The sequence below is a fragment of the Eumetopias jubatus genome, unplaced genomic scaffold (assembly GCF_037043125.1).
Source record: "Eumetopias jubatus isolate StellerSeaLion01/CBP00866 unplaced genomic scaffold, mEumJub1_p1.0 scaffold_8, whole genome shotgun sequence".
In the NCBI taxonomy this organism is placed as follows: Eukaryota; Metazoa; Chordata; class Mammalia; order Carnivora; family Otariidae; genus Eumetopias; species Eumetopias jubatus.
Window position 1 is genome coordinate 131,603,136 of NW_028274814.1, and position 17,573 is coordinate 131,620,708.

The window sequence follows — 17,573 nt, forward strand, 5'->3', positions numbered from 1 at the left end:
GTCGTGGTGAGATGAGCTCTAGCTCCCATTCCCGTGCCCTCCTGTGCGTCTGCAAACCCCAGCTGCTAGAACCGACATTGGAAGGCCCCTAGGGATTAAAGGAGATCATTTGTGCTAGGTGAGAACACACAGTGGCAAGAGAATTTATTTGCTGATGTTATTATTGGCATAAAGCGAGGACTGTGCCCACTGAGGTGGGCTCCGGGCAAGAGGCGTACGGCAGAGGCCCCTTCCCCCCCTCCCACCCTCGACATGCAGGAAGTTCGAGAAGCAGAGGAAATCATTCGAGGAAAGAGGACCAGACCAGGGTGTGCAAGGGCTTGGATGAAAGAGGTGTCAAAGTGGCTTTGAGGAAACAAAAGTTTAGTCTCAGGGTGGAGGGGAGGAGAGAGGGAGGTGAGCGTGACCGGGCCCCCGGGCCCACTAGAAGGGGTCCCAGATTTATCTGGAGGCTCCAGAAGAGCAGGGAGCAAAAGACGCTCTCCTCAGACTCTGGCCAACTGGAGGGGGCGCCCCAGGGCTTCTAAACAACAAACGTATTAGGTGTGGGGCCTGTGTTTGCGTCATGCTTATGTGGGTTTTTCACGGGGGTGGCTGGTTTCCAAGGAGACGTAACCTTAAAAACATAAAGGCCTTGTCTGAGCTGAAACTGAGAAGCACCACAGGGTTTCCCCCCTGAACCCAGCCCCTTTCAAGAGGGTGGGGATCCCGGGAGGCCAGTGAGCTGGAGGGCCCTGTCCCCGAACCTCAGGACACGGGGGGGCAGCTCTAGGGGAGCAGAAGATAGAAACCCAAAGCATCTCGCTGGCTGGGAATTGGGGGATTTCTGTGCTATCAGGGGTGGGGTCTTAGATCTTTCTTTTTATTCCTTCCTTGCAGCCTCTCTAGAGGGTCAGCCAACGAGGGCAGGAACTCGTGCGCCACGCTGGACCCCACACCTAGAACAGAGTGAGAAGGTGCTCGATAAATATGCATTGAATGCATGGATGAAGTTGGGATAGAGAAGAGTAATCATCCAGTAATCAGTAATCAAGTGCCGGAAAGGCCGGCACCTGTAAAGTAACAAACACTACGGTGGGACCATCTCCACACCAGGCGCTGCTGGACTTGACGGGTGAACTTAACTCCTTACAACAGCCCCACCTTCTCTAGTAAAGAAACTCTCCTTTGCTTAGTGCCTGCCTGATGGGCATTGCTTTCTTACACTGTTGGGACACTTCCCGTGAGCTCCAAGAGTGGAGGTTGGGGAGTTCTGGCTGCCTGACTCCCACCCACACAGCCAAATTCCAGCAAGGTCTCAGTCTTCATTTGGGAACCAACCCCTCCATCCTAGAATGCAAGATTTTTACGCCATTGCCTCCACTCCTTGCTCTAGCATGGCAGGTGGTCCAGGCTTGGTCAATCAGAGCTCAGCACATCCCCCCCCACCCCCGCCCCGGTCAAATATGATTGGTTGAAGTGGTAAACCTTAATTAGAACTTTGCCTGGGGCAGAAGCTTGCCCTCCCCCTTTCTTTCTTTTCTTTTTCTTTCTTTTTTTTTTTTTCCTAACCTTGAACCTGGAAGGATGCTCTGAGAGTCAACTGCCAGAGAATGAACCAGACAGCGGAAAGTAGAGCAAAGAAAGAGGTACAGGAAAGCAAGCCCTGATGACATGCTTTGAGGCCCCTTGATCAAACTGCACCTGAAGTCATGATATTTCCAAATTTGGATCAATAGATTTATTTTCTGCTTAAGCAGGTTGAATTAGGTTTTCCATTTGCAATAGCAAAAGTCCTGCCTGACAGGGTCTGAAAGTTTCAAGACTCCCACAGGTAAATGTAGCTCAGGATCCTGTGAGTGGCACAGACAGACTTGAGAGACAACAGGAGACAGCTGGAACCAGGCTGTTGCGGGTACCCACCGACATGCAGAGAATTTGATCTGTTTTATGTTGTTCCAAAAAGGAGAACCAGGAGCAAACGTCCGAGACATTCATTTTACCTCAGAAGGAGAACTTTCAGACAAGCAAGACCATCAATATTGGAGTAGCCTGCCTCAGGAGGGAGTGAGCGACCCATCCCTGAAGGTATGCGAGTGGTGGCTGGCAACCCTCCGGCCCGAAATTTCCAGAGGGGATTCAGGCATCGGGTGGGGCTGGGGTAAAGGGATAGATGCTGCCACGTGCAGCAGTGGACATTGGCCACACTAATGCGAGCGTGACTCCCCTCTGGCCCCTGTGAAGGTGGGAGCATGAAGGGATCGGGAGCGGAGCCTGCAAATTCACAGCCTTCCAGCCCCAGGGGGCCTCCAGCCCGGAGAAGATGAGCAACCAAGCTCTGCAGCCATCTGCTAAGAAACACCACAGGGAGGGGACAGCAGGGCCAGCTGGGGTGCCGCCGGGCTTTGGGTGAGCACCCTGAGGGTCACAGCCATCTGGCTGGGAGGGCTGGGCGCAACCTGGAAGGGAGACAGGCAGAGGGTGAGAACCTGGGGGCGAGCAGAATCGCCTGCCCCCTCACGGCTTTCCCCACTCAAAGCTCATTGCCACCTCCCATGTTTTCTCCAGGTTGACCCTCCCACCAGCCCACCCTGCGGGCCCACCACACCAAGGCCCGTCCATCCTTCTTGACCTATAGCCCTCCAGGCTGCCTCCGACCCACACGGGTCCCTCCTCCGCCCCAGGAGTCTCAGCTCCACCCGCCCCCCCCCCCCCCCGCCCTTATCAGTGGGTGTTGGATCTCCCTGGCTCCGCCGGGCTCTCCTGAGGGCAGGGGCCGAAGGCATCTTTCCATCCCTTGTCCCTCCTGCAGGGTTGGCAGAGTGGAAGCCTCGTGACACCCCTGCCGTGGCTCTGGCACTTTCTGACACCCTGCACCTTCCTTCTGGGACCCGGGCCCCACCGAGTCAGACTGGCTCAGGCAAATAAGGAAACTAAGGCCACTCTGATACTCCCCCTTCTGTCTTGGCCTAAGTGCCATTCCCAGCGAAGCGGAAGGCCACGGAGCCGCGGCTGGACACCCCTCCCGGCCGGAGCCTGCCAAGCCTGCTGTGTGTGGTTGGGTGGGTCACGGAGCAGTGAAGGAGGCGCTCTTACCCTACAGGATGCTGCAGGGACGCTTCTGTGGCCGCGTGGGCTGGGGGCACAGGACGGCCCGGATCGCCTCATCAAAGACAGTCTTCAGGCCTCGCTGGGTGAGGGCCGAGCACTCCAGGTATTTTACCGAGTCTGGTGGGGCGGTTGGGGGGGGGGGCGGGGGGATGGCAAGAGGGCAGAAGCCGAGGTCAGGGGACAGCCCTGGGCAGAAGCCTCTCCCGAGCCACACACTGCCAGGCCGTGGGGTCAGGTAACCACTGCCCTTCCCCTCCACTTCCTCATGCCTGGAACAAGGAGCTTGATCTCAAGAGGAGAGGCTAAGACCCACAAGGGCAGGTCTGTATCTTTCTTAGACATGGGAACCCTTAATTTGTGGAAGGCAGGCAGGCATTTGGAAACATTCCTGGGCGGGGGGGGGGGGGGACCTCGAGCTACAGTGACTGAATCTCTCCACACCTCAGTTTCTTCTAGAAAACAGCCGCATACCCGCCTCCATGCCTCCCCCAGGAGGCCCGAGGCGCTCGTGGCCCAGGCACCAGGACCTTCCAAATGTCATCTGACCATTCCTTAGCACCACCTCATTTTACAGACAGGGACACCGAGGTTCATAGGTGGGGAGTCATCTGTCCAAAGCCACATGCTAGATGTTTCTCTTCCCCCCTCGGGGCGGCTGGGGGCTATCAGTGAGGGAGCAGGATGAGAGAGCTTTCCCTCCCCACTGAGGAGATTGGCCTTCTCCCACCTTACGGCTCAGAGCAGGAGCCTAGGGCCCAGATGGCCAGAAAGGCCAGCTGAGCCCCCACTCCCAGGGCCAGCATTCCCTGACCTTCTGGAAGGAACCTGTGTGAGTTCCCATGACCACTACAGCACAGTTTCCCTGAGGTAAGGAACCCCAAAACCCCTTCTTTGAGAGGGCTGGGGGCTGATTTCAGGAAGAAAGGGAAAGAGAGGGGCAGGAAGGAGAACTTTGCCCCCATGCTGGAGTCTGCTCTTCTGGGGTGGGGAAAGGAAGCAGACCAACTCTGATGGGCACCTGCTCCCTGCCAAGCCCTGAGCTGGGTGCTTCCAAAAAACCATGTGAAGAAATACTGTGATTCCCCACTTAGAGATGAGGAAACAGGGCAAGAGAGAGGGGAAGCCTGGGTCCCAGAGACACACAGCTGGGGAGAGGGAAGCCAGGACCTCCGAGGGGGCAGCCCCTGGAAGGAGGAAGCCCACGGATGACCTGGGGTTGAGAAGAAAGAAAAAGTGGGGCAGGGACAAGGAAACTGTCTCCGAGGTTCAGAGAGCATGTCACTTGCACAAAGTCACATGCTGGATGTCTTCCCTCTACTCGAGAGCATACTCCCACCAGGGAGCATGGGCAGTGGTCCCAGGGCCTGGCTGGGAGGGACAGAGTTCCCTTTGGTTCAGTCCGGGAGCCTCATCACCTTATAACCCTCTGTGCCTAGAAGGGTGTCGCTGGGCATCTGGCCACCGTCTCCCTGCAAGGGACCATAGCCAGTGTCCACTTCTTCCACACCCACCAACTGCCTCCTCCCTGGAACCTGCCTCCCTCTTGCTTTTCTTGGCCCAGCAGCATCCAGAGCAAGGGTCCTGAGCGGGGATGCTGCGCTCCCTTCAGCTCTGTTTCTGACCACCCTCGGACTCTGGGCAGCCCCCTTCTTTGTGCCTGAGCCTCCCATCAGTCTAGGACATGGTGACCTGGGACAGCTTGTCCAGCTGAGGCAGGTGGGGCAGAGGAGCTGCAGAGGGCGTGGGGGCAGGCTAGGAGGCGGCAGGTGCCCCTGATCGCCCCCATGACTGATGGAGCCAGGCAGCCTGGCTTTGAATCTGGGCTCTGCCCCAGCCCGGCTGGGTGGCCTTGAACCAGTGGCCCAGCGCCCAGGAAGTGCTTGGTCTTGGTCAGCCAGCCGTGACTATAGTGATTATTGGCTGGGGCCTCGACTCCACAACTCGCCACCCCAGGCTCAGCCAGAGACAGCTGTTGTCCGCCTCATCAGGCCCGCAGGTCTCCCGGGCCTCCCCTTTGGCCTAGGCTGGTCCAAGTCAAGTTCAGAGTCGCTGCCCCTGCCCCACCCTCACTTGGGATCAGCTCCCGGAGAGATCGGCTAGGGACCAAGGCAGGACCCCGAGCCACCTCCTTACAGAGGAGAAAGGACCTTTGGGGATCACTCGGGCCAGCTTGTGCGGACGGAGAGAATTAGGCCCAGAGAGGGGGAGCCACTTTCCCAAGGTCACACACACCATCAGTGCTAGAGCCAGGACCAGCCTCCAGGCTTCCAGCCCCCTTCTCCTTGTCCCAAAGCACAGGCTTTAGAAGGGGATGGGTCACATGCTAGCTAGAGTGTCAGCCCTGGGCAGAAGGAGTTGGGGGGATGCGCTGGCCGGAGAACAAGAGAATGCAAGGGTACAACCCCCATATGTGTGAGGAAAGCCAGCAGGCCGAGGAGCCAAAGACCCCAGGACGGGGCTCAGGACCCAAGGCTTAAGAGGCAGCTCAAGGCCCCCTGAGGAAGATGGCCCTGTCGCTGGACTAGGCACAGGAAGGGGGAGGTGGCAGCTGTGGTTTCTCTTCCTGTAGCGATGTGAGTCCCCAGAGCCCTCCCAGTTCCGGCGGAAGGAAGAGCGGTGGGGCTGAGGCAGGCCTGGGGTGGGGAGGCCCTACCTACTCAGGGGCCAAACCCTGGGCCCGCAGGACCCTGTGGCAAGGCAGAGTGCCCTGGGCCGCTGGGCCACTGCTCATAGTGCTCAAACCCGGCTGGGGATGCCAGGCTCTGGGGCAAGTGTCCCAACCCCCGGCTGCAGGCGGGTCAGGACTTGGCCTGGGACAGCAGGCCCAGGCACTACGGGAGAGGCCAGACCCACCAGTCACGGCCTCCCTGGCGCCGGCAGCCTCGAGCCCCCACAAGGAGACCCCCCAAGCCAGCAATTTGCTGTCTTGCGTTCAAATCCCAGTTCTGCCACCTCCTGGCTGTGTGACCTTGAGAAGTCACTTTAGTTCTCCGGCCCAGTGATCAGGAGGCAAAGAGCAGTTGGGCTGAGGAGGCGGGCCGGGGAAAAGGTGGTGAGGAAGAGGCAGCAGGGAAATCACCCTTCAAACTAAGGCAGAAGCACCTCCTCCAGGAAGCCTTCCTGGAAAACCTAAGCTCGACTTGGCTGCTCGCGACCACAGCACACGTCACTCTATCCCTCCCCTTGTCAGCTCCAATGCGCTAATGTCAGCATCTGCTTGGGGAGTGTATATATTATTACTACCGCCACGACCCAGCCGGGGGACTGCCTGCACGCAGGTGCTGAGCCAGGGGCCTCCCGGGTGTGAATTCATTTGATTCCCCCAACCACTGGAAACGGTCACTATTGCCACGTTCTGCTGGTGAGGAAACCCAGGCACGGAGACGCAGGCGGGGTCGCCCAGCCAGCACATGGCACAGCGGCCCGGGAGCCCCCCTGAATCCCCAGCGAGGCCGAGCCGGGGTCCTCCTGCAGCCAGCTCCCCTCTCTGAGCCCGAGCCCGTACCAATCTCCTTGGCCAGGGCCAGGCCCTGCGGGTAGGTAATGGGAGCCAGCTTCTTCTCCTTGAGCCTCTCGATGGTGTCCTTGTCGTCCCGCAGATCCAGCTTGGTGCCCACCAGGATGATGGGTGTGCTGGGGCAGTGGTGTCGCACCTCGGGGAACCACTGGGAGGCGGGCGGGGCGTGGGAAGAGGAGGGGCACCAAGGGCGAGAAGAGGAGAGGGGGCGCGAGGGGGTGAGGAGAAGACGCGTGAGGTGGTACGGGGCGGGGGGCGCGTGGTTGCAGGAAAAGAAGAAGCAAGATTTCGTGAGAGATAAAAGGCGGGCAGAGGTGCGGGGAGGAGAGAGGGGGCACGGTTACAGGGGGTGGGGGGGACAGCTAATGACCCCAACCCCCTCTGAACCCCCTCTGAGTCTCACCCCCAGTGCCGGTTGGCACCGGGGACGCCCTCTGCCCACACGCTCTGCGGCCCCTCCCTCCCTCCCTCGGGGTCACCTGCCCCAAGCCCCCAAGCCCCCAAGCCCCCAAGGCCCCCAGGCCCCCAGGCCCCAAGGGCCCCGCTCTGTGCTGCTCACCTTGGCCCGGACATTCTCGTAGGAGGCAGGGCTGACAAGGGAGAAGCAGATGAGGAAGACGTCCTGGGGACAGAGCAGGCAACGGTCACCCATGAGAGGGGGCCTGGAGGCATCCCGCCCGGGCCCTTCCACACTTGGGCAGCCCCTGAGCTGTTTGTTTACGCAGCCCTTCCGAAAGGCCTGTCCTAAGTGGTGAATCGTCACGCGACCCTCTGCAGTCAGTGCCACTACCACTCCGTTCTACAGATGGGGAAAGTGAGGTCAGGGGCTTGCCACGGAACCCGTACTCCCCACCAGGCGCTCACTACCTGTCATCTGGTCAGAAGCCCTTCCCTTGCCAGCCTGGAGGGAGAACGAAGGACGCTAGGGTCTAGCAGCCACAGATGCAGGCTTGCCCCCCATCTCTCCCTCCCCTCCCCAGCACCCCTGGGATGCAGAGTCCGGGGCTCCCTACTGGGGCCCCATCCAGGGTCTGCCTGCCCCACCCACGGGGAGCCAGGGGGCTGCCAGAGCCCATGAGGCAGAGGGGCTGGGGAGATGAGCACAGTGAGAGCAGGGAGACCGAAGGAGGGCGGGCAGGGGCACGGGGAGGAGGCCCGGCTCCTCCCAGGAGGGCATTGCTGAGATGGGCAGGGTCCCCAGCCACCGGCCCCAGGGCGTCCGTCCCCAGCGGTAGCAGGCTGAGCTCCGGCTGGAGGCGGGAGGGCAGGGCAGCTCACCGTCTGTGGGTAGGAGAGTGGCCGGAGGCGGTCGTAGTCTTCCTGCCCTGCCGTGTCCCACAGCCCCAGGTTCACGGGCTTGCTGTCCACCATCACATTGGCTGAATAGTTGTCGAACCTGTGGGAGGACAGTAGGGTCAGTATCGCTCCGTGCAGAGGCCGAGACCCAGGGAGGGGTGGCCATGGGCAGCCGCATGGTGCTGGGCACTCAGCTTTTCTTTTGTTTCCTTACCGATTCATTACATTAAAAAATTTTAAATGCAGGTAAGCATCAAGAGGAAAATATTGTCTCCAATCACCTTTCTGCCCTTGCCTGTCCTTTGAGAGGTGATTTTGTGAGGCTGCACGCCAGTCCCCCTAAGGCTTGATCCGACTTTCCCCACCTCCTCTGCTGGACTGAGGTCGGTCACCCCCGTGGCAGGTGGGGTGCCCCCCGAAGCAAACCCTGAGCCGAGTAGCTGGTACAGTGGCAGCCTCGGGAGGGGAGTGGGGAAGAGACAAGGAAGGGTCAGTCAGTGAGCCGTTACTACTGGGGCCACTGAAGACAGGGCGCCCCTGAGGGGCACGACCTGGGGTCTCTCTCCAGCATCTCTGAATTCCACTGGCACAAGGATGGCCTGCGGCGCTAAATCCCTGGTCTTCCAGCCCACCCCCGAGTGCACACTGAAAGCCGGCTGTCGCAGACAATTTCAAGAAATGCCACCAGCACACACAAGTAGGACGCATGTCCGAAGGGTGCTGGGGCAAGGGGTGCTGACAGTGATCGCCAAAGTCTCCCACTAGCACCAGGGAGGCCTCCAGGGCAATCAAACGAGCTTCCAGGTTTTCTTTTAATTCAACCCAACAGTATTTCTCACTACACATACCCCTGAGAGAAAAGTGCTGGTTTCTCAGCCTGTGGGAAGGAAGACTGGGATCAGAGAGGTATAGCGACCTGCCCAAGGCCACACAGCCAGTGAGTGAACAAACTAAGTGAGAAACCAGTTGTGCGCGATTCTAGCATTCCCTGCCGCGTGCCCCAGCTATGCTTCCACAGACGCCCTCACCTCCCGCCCATGAGGGCCAAGGATCATCATTCTGTCTCTCCTCACTGAGGCCACCCATGAAGGCCCTGCTCTGCGTCCCCTGCCCCGCTCCATCAGGCTCCTTCTCCTTCTCTTCCCCTCATACACCAGCCAAACCGTCTCCTGGGCAAGGCCTGCGCTGCCCACCTCCCTGTACCTGCTCCTGCCCAGAATGCCCTTCCCCACCTCTCTTTGTCCAAACATTCCCACTTACCCTGACCATGCACTCCTACCCACTCTCCAAGGATTTTGTTCCCGTCTGTGCCTCTTTCTAGAATACCCTTCTGCCCCCTTTGACCCTTGTCTCCTAGTCACGCTTCAGAATCGTGCCCAGGCAGTTCCTCTTCTGTGGGGCAACCTCCAGGCCACCTTCTTCCCTGTGGCCCACCTGGAAAGAGCCCATTGTTCCCTCCCTCAGGCAACCGCTCGATCTTGACTTAAACAGGCAGTTAGTGTGTCTCTGTCTTGCCAGGGGCCATAGGCTCCATGTGGGCAGGGCCCATGCCTGCTTCATCTCTAGGCTCAGGCCTGGCACCCAGTGAGTGCATCAGAATTAAAGCAAACTGAACTGAAGCCCTTGGAATGCCCCTTCCTCCAGGAAGCCCTCACAGAATGCTGCTCAGGGACAGGCTGAAGAAGCCCTAATGCTTCAGAGTGACTCCAAAGACACCTGTTCTGAGAAAGACACACACACACACACACACACACACACACACACACACACACACACACCCCCAAAAGCGAGTAGCCGGATATTTTCAACACATCATGCTTATTCATCCATGGAGTGTTCCAGTCACCTCTCAGTTCCACAGATGACCCGCTCCCTATTGCCTGGAAGCTCCTACAGACACTCTTCCTCTGACTTCCCACTCTTCTTCCTCCCTTGCTCCTCCGCCCCGCCCACCGCCCCCCCCACCCCGTGCCCAGCTGACTCTTACTCACTCGCCTCTAGCCCCATCTCAAGGTCACCTCCTCCAGGAAGCCTTTCCTGGCCCCCAGCCAGTCCAGGCCCCAGGCCAGCAATCTGTGCCAACAGCAGGCACCGTGCCTGGCTTGCTCCTCACGGCGCCCTGAGGCCAGCACAGCATATGCCACATAGCCGGTGCTCTGTGTACCAACTCGAGATGCCACCCACACTGCCGTGGGACATCAGGAAGAAGGAGCTGTCCAGGGAGACACCGCTGGGCATGATGGAAAAAGAAGCACCTGCGTTGTCCTTGGCTTCGGTCAGAAACATTCCTTCGGGACACACTTAGGGTGTTGGGACACTCTCCTCTCTAATGTCCAGCCTGAAATTCTGATGCCAAAAAGCCTCCCAAGATTCCTTGAGCCAAAGCCATGTGTCCTCATGGAGCCATCCCCAGAGTCTCAGGGGCCGTGGCGATGGGGAAAGAACGGGGTCCTGGGATCTTGCAGCAGCACCAAGCACCAGATCTGGGGCTTGGCAGAAGGCTAGGGACTTTTCTGTGTTAGGTCTTGAAGTCCCAGGTAGCCTAAGACAAAAGAACCTCAAGTTACTCCCATCAGACAGATGGGGAAACCGAGGCCTCAAGATGTCAAGTAACTTTTCCAAAGCCAACCATCTCATAAGCAAAGGAGTTGGGATTCGGGCCTTGCTCCTTCTGCGACACCTGTTAGTGAGCAAGTGGACAAATGAACCGCAGGGGGTTGATTTCCCCAAGGACAGCCACCCAGAGCCAGGAGGGAACAGAGTTCCTTGTGAAGCCTCATCCTGGCTTTGTGACCCTGGGTGAGTCACCTGCCTTCTCTGAAACTCACTTTCTTCGAGGTGAAAAAAAAAAAGTCCCTTCTCTTGGGGCCATTAGGAGGATCCGAAGAGACAGAGAACATTCAAGCCACCCCGTGGGGAGATGCCGGGCAGCTGAGTGGTCTCATTTTCAATGTCCTCACACATACCCGCTGGTCCATCCCCAGAGGCCCAGCCGCCAGAGCCTGAGGGATCGCTGCACGTGTGCAGCTGGGATCCATGCCCCCCGGGGGTCCCCCTTACTTGAGACTCACTGGCAGCTGGGACCAGAAGAACCTTACACCCCTACCCTGGCCAGCCCTCACCCCTTTTTCCAGATGAGGAAACAGGTCCACAGACAGGAAGGCACTTGCCCAAGATCTAACAGTCATTTGGCAGCAGATCTAGGACTAGCCTGGTTCCCCAATTCAGAAAATCTCACAGGCTAAACATGGGGGCTCTTTCATGGCTGGAGAGTCAGTGGTCTGAGCCTGGACGTGGGGCTTCCCTGAGCTATGGGAAGGCAGAGAGCTCATGTTTGCTGAGCACTCAGGGGTGTCAATGACTGTTCTAGGCCCTTCCTACCTAGACCACTTCAGTGGGCCCAGGGAGCCCAGGGAGCAGGTGCCACCCTTGTCCCCATGTTACACATGAGGGCACAGACTCAGAAACCAGGAGTGACCTGCCCGAGGTTACACGGATGGAGTGTTTTCACCCAGAGTCCGTGTGGCCTCTTTCTGCATTCCCAGGGCTACAGACCCAGCCCTGACCCTGGAATGGAGTAGAATAGGGGATTAGGGGCAGGAGGAAGGGGGCCCAGCACCCAGCATCACCTGATCACCCCACCCAAGCCCACCCTCACAAAGGAAGATGGTGTATTCAAGGAACCCAGAGGCCAGGGGGCATGCATGGCTGGTGACATGGGGACCAGGGAGGAGTGACCAGGTCAGGTGGGCGTGGACCCCTGCTGGGCCTCGGGTCTCGGTCCTCAGGGCAATGAGGCACTGTTGAGGGGCTTCACCGGGCAGGGGTGGGGTGGGGTGATGTGATCGTATTTGCATTTAGAAAAGGCTCCTCTTGGCCAATGGATGGAGAAGCCTTTGAGGAGGGTCAGAGGGGAAGCTGGGGGGGCCAGTGGGAGGCTTACAGAGCTAGCAGTGAGAGAGGAGGGTGGCTGCGGGAGGTGGGGCGAGGCAGGGGGGGGGTGTCCTGGGCAGGGCACGAAGGGACAGGAGAGGGTGCACGAGCAGGGGAGGCTGGAGCCAGCTGAGGCAGTGAGGGAATCCCGCCCGTGGCAGCAGGAGTATGGGCGAGGGGCAGTGAGCGCCCAGCGGAAGACGCTGGGTCTCCTCCAGTCCATGCAGTTCCAGGCATGACTTGCCAGGAGGAGGTGAACTGAAGGTGAAAATCGAGTGCTGGCCAATTGGACCTAAATTAACCGTGTGTTCTTCCTTCCCACCAGCTGAGCCACCCACTGGTGGCCGAGTTCTGACACCTTCTCAGAACATACCAGAGCATCCAGTCACTCCAGAGCGTCACTGACGTGCTCTCTCTGTTCTAGAAGCTGGTGCGATAGCCGTGAACTGGACAGACCAGGGCCCTGTCCTCCCAGAGCCGGCAGGGAAAGTCAGATCAGGAAGGACCATAAAGAACATCAAGCAGGGGGGTGGAGGGGTGGGGCCTGGGGGGAGGGAGGGACCACTTGAGACAGAGGGTCAGGAAGCTGATCCCTGAGCAGAGAACTGAGTGATGGGAAGGAGGACAGAGGAGTGGGGGAGGTTGGTGCATCTGGGATCCGCAAGGAAGCCCAGGAGTCTGGAGTCAGTGGGTAAAGGGGGGGTAAGTTAGGAGATGAGGCTGGGGTGCAGGTGTCATTCAGGGCTTCACATGCCAGGAGAGGAGAGGGTTTCAGACGTGAAGGGGAGCCATGGGAGGGGTTTAGGCCTGGACATGGCTGCATCTAATTTTCCTTTTTGAAAACTCGTCTGGGGTTCCTTTTGAGAATGGCTGTAAGGGAAAGGCAGAAGGGAGAGAGCCCTTATGTCACAGGCACGCAAGTGCAGGGTGCTCCTGCCATGTTTTGGTGTCCCCAACGTCCGGCACAAGACCACCCACACAGCGGGCTTCAATCCCATCTGTGGCATGGGGGGGTTGACCCTGAGCTGTTAACCCCCCACCCCTGGCAATGAGCTGAGCTCAGCTCGCCTGCTTATCTGGTTGTGAGCTGGCACATATGCCTCCCGGCCCCAGGAAACCCTTCCTGGCCCTGAGCCCTAGCTGCTCTCCCCAGCTTTATCTCTGTACCAGAGATCTCTTGTTTCCCCCAACTCCGCTCTCCCCAGCGGCCCCCACCTTCCAATGTCAAGGGCTCAGCGTGACTTATCTCCCCCTCCCTGTAACAGGGGTAACAGGCATTGTAGCAGGAGCCCCGGAAGGAGGGCTTGTCCAGAGCTGAGCATCTCGGTCCCGGACGACACAGGAGGGTGACATGCAGGACCGGCACATCCTCTGCAGGGGCCAAGGCAAAATGAAAATGCAAGATCCGTCGTGCAAAGGTCAAGAATTTCAAGGTGGCCCTAGTGTCTGTCTCAGCTCCCCAGAGTCCTGGGAAGGCAGACCTTGCCCGGTTCATTCTATCTGGCCCACAAGGGTGTCCAGTGTCCCGAGGCCACCAGGGGCCACCAGGGGCCACCAGGGGCCAGGGTGCTCCAAGTTGTTGGGAACAACTGGGTCTAGCCTGGTCTCTGTTCCTCCCACCATTTTGCACCGGAGAACATGCCTTTCGGCTCCCTGCCCAGGGGAGGCGCCCCGGCAGTGAGCCTGGGATTTCCCAGCCCAGCCCTGCCCTTATAAAAGGGGAAACTAAGGCTCAGAGAGGGGAAGTGATTGGTCTAAGGTCCTTCAGCACACGGGCCCCGGCCCAGCTGAGATAGGCAGAGGCAGGCGGCAGGCAGCCCGTACACGGCTGGTGACAATGACCTTCTGCAGAAGCTGCCTTTCCTCTGGCCTAGAGCCAGCCCTCCTTCAGCATTAGGTGGTGCCTGATAAACGCTTGATGACTGATGGCCATGGGGCACACGTGGCAGGTGCGGAGAGGGACCAGCACCATCCCCAGGCCACCTGGGGACTTAGGAGCCAAGATGGGGCAGAAAAAACAGTGTTCCAGGCTCCCTACCCCAGTTTCTTTGCCCTGTCCTTGCTGCCTGCCTTCCTCAGGCCCAGGCCGGGGTGCCAGTCAGTGTCCTGCAGGTCAGGCCCCTTGGCTGCGGTGAGCTTCAGCTTCCCCCGTGGGCGGCCCGGGTGGAATGCCCACCTCTCATGAGGATCAAGTGAGGGCACTCCTGTGTGACGTCTCATGCAGGGGCCAGCACACAGTAGGCGCTCCATAGATGGAGGGTAGCCCCTGTGGATCCTCCTAGGGCCTCTCCATGAAGTTCCATTGAGGTCAATTCAAAACGTGTCCAGCGTGTTTAAGACAATGCATGGATCATAGTGTGCCTAAGATACCGTGCTAAGCTCACGGGGTGACCCAAAGGAACTGGATGAGGCTCCCTGCCCTCCAGAGACTCAGAGTCATGGGAAAGATCAGATAGAGTCACTCTGGGGAGTGAGAGGTCCCTCGGGCTGGATGAGAAAGGCTCCCAGAGGAGGGGCCCAGGAGCGGGCCTTGGAGGTCTTAGACACGTGCAAAGGAAAGGCACCCCAGGCAGAGGGAACAGCTTGAGCAAAGGCCCTGAGGTGGAAATGCCCAGGGAGTGTTTGGTGGGGCCAAGCAGACAGAACATGAGGCAACGTAAGGACAGTGACGCTGGAAGGGAAGGTTGGGAGAAGCCCGCCCGGAGCCTTGAGTGCAGTGCGGGGGGTGGGGACACTGTCCTGGGAGCGATGGGGCCGCCGAGGGCCGGTGCTTCCCCAGGTACCCTTCCCTCCCGAGGCTGCCACCCACGAACTCCTACATGGCCTCGAACGACGGCCCTGCCTCCACACCTGCAGGAGGGCAGGGCCTCCCACTGGCCTCCAGCTGGCACTGCCCTGTCCCCTAACAGCGGCTGTCCCACTGTCCTGGTGTCCTGTGTCAAGGCCCTTGACTGCCTCCTTCTCCTCCACCAGCCCACCCTCCCCTCCACTTCTCCTGCCGAGGCCTAGCTCGGAGGCTGCCCGTCCTGCCCCACCCGCCCACTCTCTCCCGCTCTGGGGGCCTGGGCACTGCTCCTCACTGCCCAGCTCAACCTTGCTTACCGCCTCCTGATGGGGTCGTCAGGCAGCTCTGCCAGGCAGAGACCCCCCCCCAGGGGCCCACAAAGGGCCCGGCACACAGGAAGTGCCTGACAAGGGGGTGGGCTTGGTGATGCGTGTCTCCCCATCCTCCCGGCTCCCCGCCCCCCCCCGTCGCAGGACTCACACGGTGGGGATGTACTCTCCGGGGAAAGCGTTGGTGGTGTAGCTGATGAGAAGGCAGGTCTTGCCCACGGCTCTGAAAGACAGGAGGTTCGAGAGGACAGCGGTCATGGGCCCTGCCCGAGACACTGGGAGTTTTCTGGGTCCCCTAGCCCAGCCCTCAGGGAAGACCCAGGCCCACCTCTCTGGGCCTCAGTCTCCCCACCTGAGAATGCCAATATCAGTGGTCCCAAAACTGAGTTGTAAGAGTCATCAGGAGTGTTTGTTAAAGGGCAGACTTCAGGGTCCTCCCTTAGAGATTCTGATCCGTGGGTGCGGGGCAGAACTGGGAATCTGTATTTGTAACAAGCTTTCCCAGGTGACACCAGTGTGGCACACAGGGTTAAGAGCCCAGGAGCCCACTGAACCAGACAATACCCAGGGGCCTAACCAGGCCTCTGCCATCACAGGCCTGGGCTCCAGATACCAGCTCCACCACCGACCATGGCACAGCCTTGGGCAAGGCACTTAACCTCCCTAGGCATCAGTTTCCCCATCTAGAACATAGGGATCCGAGGCGTTCCTCCTCCTAGGAGTGTGCTGAGTAGTAAATCAGAGGAAGCCCATAGAAGAAGCCAGCACCGTGTCTGGCAGAGCTTAGCGGCTAGTAGTCAACACTAGGGGAAGCCTGTCCCTCCCTCCTCTTCCCTTTAGAGCAGCCGTTAAGAGCATGGAGTTTTGAGGTCAGAGAGACCCAGCCTCACATCCCATGAGGTCTTGGGCAAATTACTTAACTTCTCCAGGCCTCAGTTTTCCCACCTGTAAAATGGGCCTAGTTTTAGGTTGGTGGGAAGACCAAATAGAGGGGGTGTGACTGAGTCCAGTGCCTGACACATAGCAAGCGCTAATAACTGCCGTGACGCGCGCTGTCTTCCCCCACCCTGCGGGTCAGCTGGGCTGGGAGGGGGCACGGGTGGTGCGGTGGGAAGGCTAGCAGCCAAAGGGGCAGCCCTGGGCCTTCCAGCCCCACTCCTGTATTGTCACTTCCTGTTCTGAGGAGGCCAGCCACCTTCTTCCCCCCTCTGCCCTTCCCAGAGCTTGCCACCAAGGTGACTTTGAATAACTGGAACGTTGGCTCTGCCCTCCCCTCCTCAGATCAGATACAGAGCGGAAGTGAACAGGGCTGGGCAGGCGGGCAGATAAGGCCAGGCCGGTGTGTCGGAATCAGCTGAGGGCTGATAAATGGACCTGCTCCCATGAGATCTGTCAGAGCCAAAGTCGGTCTGTCATGTCAGGGCCACTGTGACCCAGGCCAGGAAAGATGTGAGTCTCTCCAACCTCAGGCTGCCCCTCTGTAGAATGGGAGAGTTGGAACGGAGGCCTGACCAGCTAGAAATGCTGGAGTTTACTGGGTTGGACTCACAGGAAACGCCAGGATGCACCTGTAGGCTGTGCCCTGAGACGTTGCTGCTGGCTGGCTCCAGAGATCGGCATCTTAGACCTCATTCGAAAGAGGCCCGCGGGGACATGACAACCTGAGGTCACTGAGGCCCACGGGGACATGACAACCCGGGGTCCCTGAGATCCCACAGCTGAGAAAGCCCCTCAGCCCAGCCTAGCCCGCACTGACCCTCCCAATCACCCTCCCATGCCTTCTTCCCTCCACCTTCACTTCATGTCTCCCTCCCCCTTCTGCTCATCACCCACATCCCCCACACATCCTCCCCAACCAGGCAGGCTGAGGGGGGAGGGGAAAGTCAGCGAAGGAAGAGGGGGAGGAGGTTAATATTTATTAAGCACACTATGCACAGGACAGCCCCTCAAACTATGTCAGGTGACCCCACATCAATCCTGGGGGCGTGGCCTCTTCCCAGATGGATGAACTGAGCTTCAGAGAGGCTCTGTGGCTTGCCCAAGGACACACAGCAGTGCAAGCCATTGACTAGAGCCCAGGTCAGCCGGAGGACAAAGGCCAGATTCTTGGTTCTCCACCCCTGCCCCTGCATCCGCAGAGTTGAAGACAGGTCCCATGAGAGACCTGCTCCAGCTCTCAGGGTGCAGGGGAGGGACCCAAGGCACCTCCACCCTCAGTCCTGTGCCCTTTACCCACCGCCATCCAAGCAGCTTCTGGAGTGAAGTAGGCAAAGAGGGTGAAGCTGTCTTCTGCCCACCTCGGGGTCTCTCTCTGGGCCCCGGGACAAGAAGGGAGAAGCTCCTCCCACTGCCTCCCAGGGACTCCTACATCTGCAGGGCAGGCGGGTGTCAGGGATACCCCAGTAGAGAGCTTCAGCCAGGGAAGGAAGTTCAGCCAGGTACCTACCCATCTCCCACCACCACACACTTGATGGCCTGCATGGCGTCTGGGGCCTGGGAGGCAGCGCTGGTGACAGCTCAGGGCACGGAGAGGGTTTCTGCGGGCTCCAGGGGTTTGGAGAGCCTGGCAAGGCGCCCCGGCAGAGGAACAGCCTCAGTAGGACAAGAGGTAGGAGGAAGCGGA

General features: G+C 59.3%; 1 protein-coding gene across 1 annotated transcript; it reads right to left on the bottom strand.

The window, feature by feature from the left end:
• Positions 1-1,697: 1,697 nt before the first annotated feature.
• RAC2 (Rac family small GTPase 2) lies at positions 1,698-17,573 on the bottom strand. Its single transcript, XM_028115729.2, has 7 exons — positions 17,397-17,573; positions 15,102-15,173; positions 7,886-8,003; positions 7,167-7,229; positions 6,596-6,755; positions 3,076-3,207; positions 1,698-2,438 (listed from the first exon to the last, which is right to left on the bottom strand). The coding sequence occupies exons 1-6, from the start codon at positions 17,429-17,431 to the stop codon at positions 3,077-3,079; spliced, it is 579 nt and encodes a 192-aa protein (XP_027971530.1). The 5' UTR covers positions 17,432-17,573; the 3' UTR covers positions 1,698-2,438; position 3,076.

Excerpts from the sequence above, each read along its gene's own strand:
- RAC2 (XM_028115729.2), bottom strand. The coding sequence starts at position 17,431 with ATGCAGGCCATCAAGTGTGTGGTGGTGGGAGATGG. Across the intron at positions 8,004-15,101 it reads GGAGAGTACATCCCCACCGT|GTTCGACAACTATTCAGCCA; the intron begins GTGAGTCCTGCG and ends GTCCTCCCACAG. Across the intron at positions 7,230-7,885 it reads CACTCTCCTACCCACAGACG|GACGTCTTCCTCATCTGCTT; the intron begins GTGAGCTGCCCT and ends CTCTGTCCCCAG.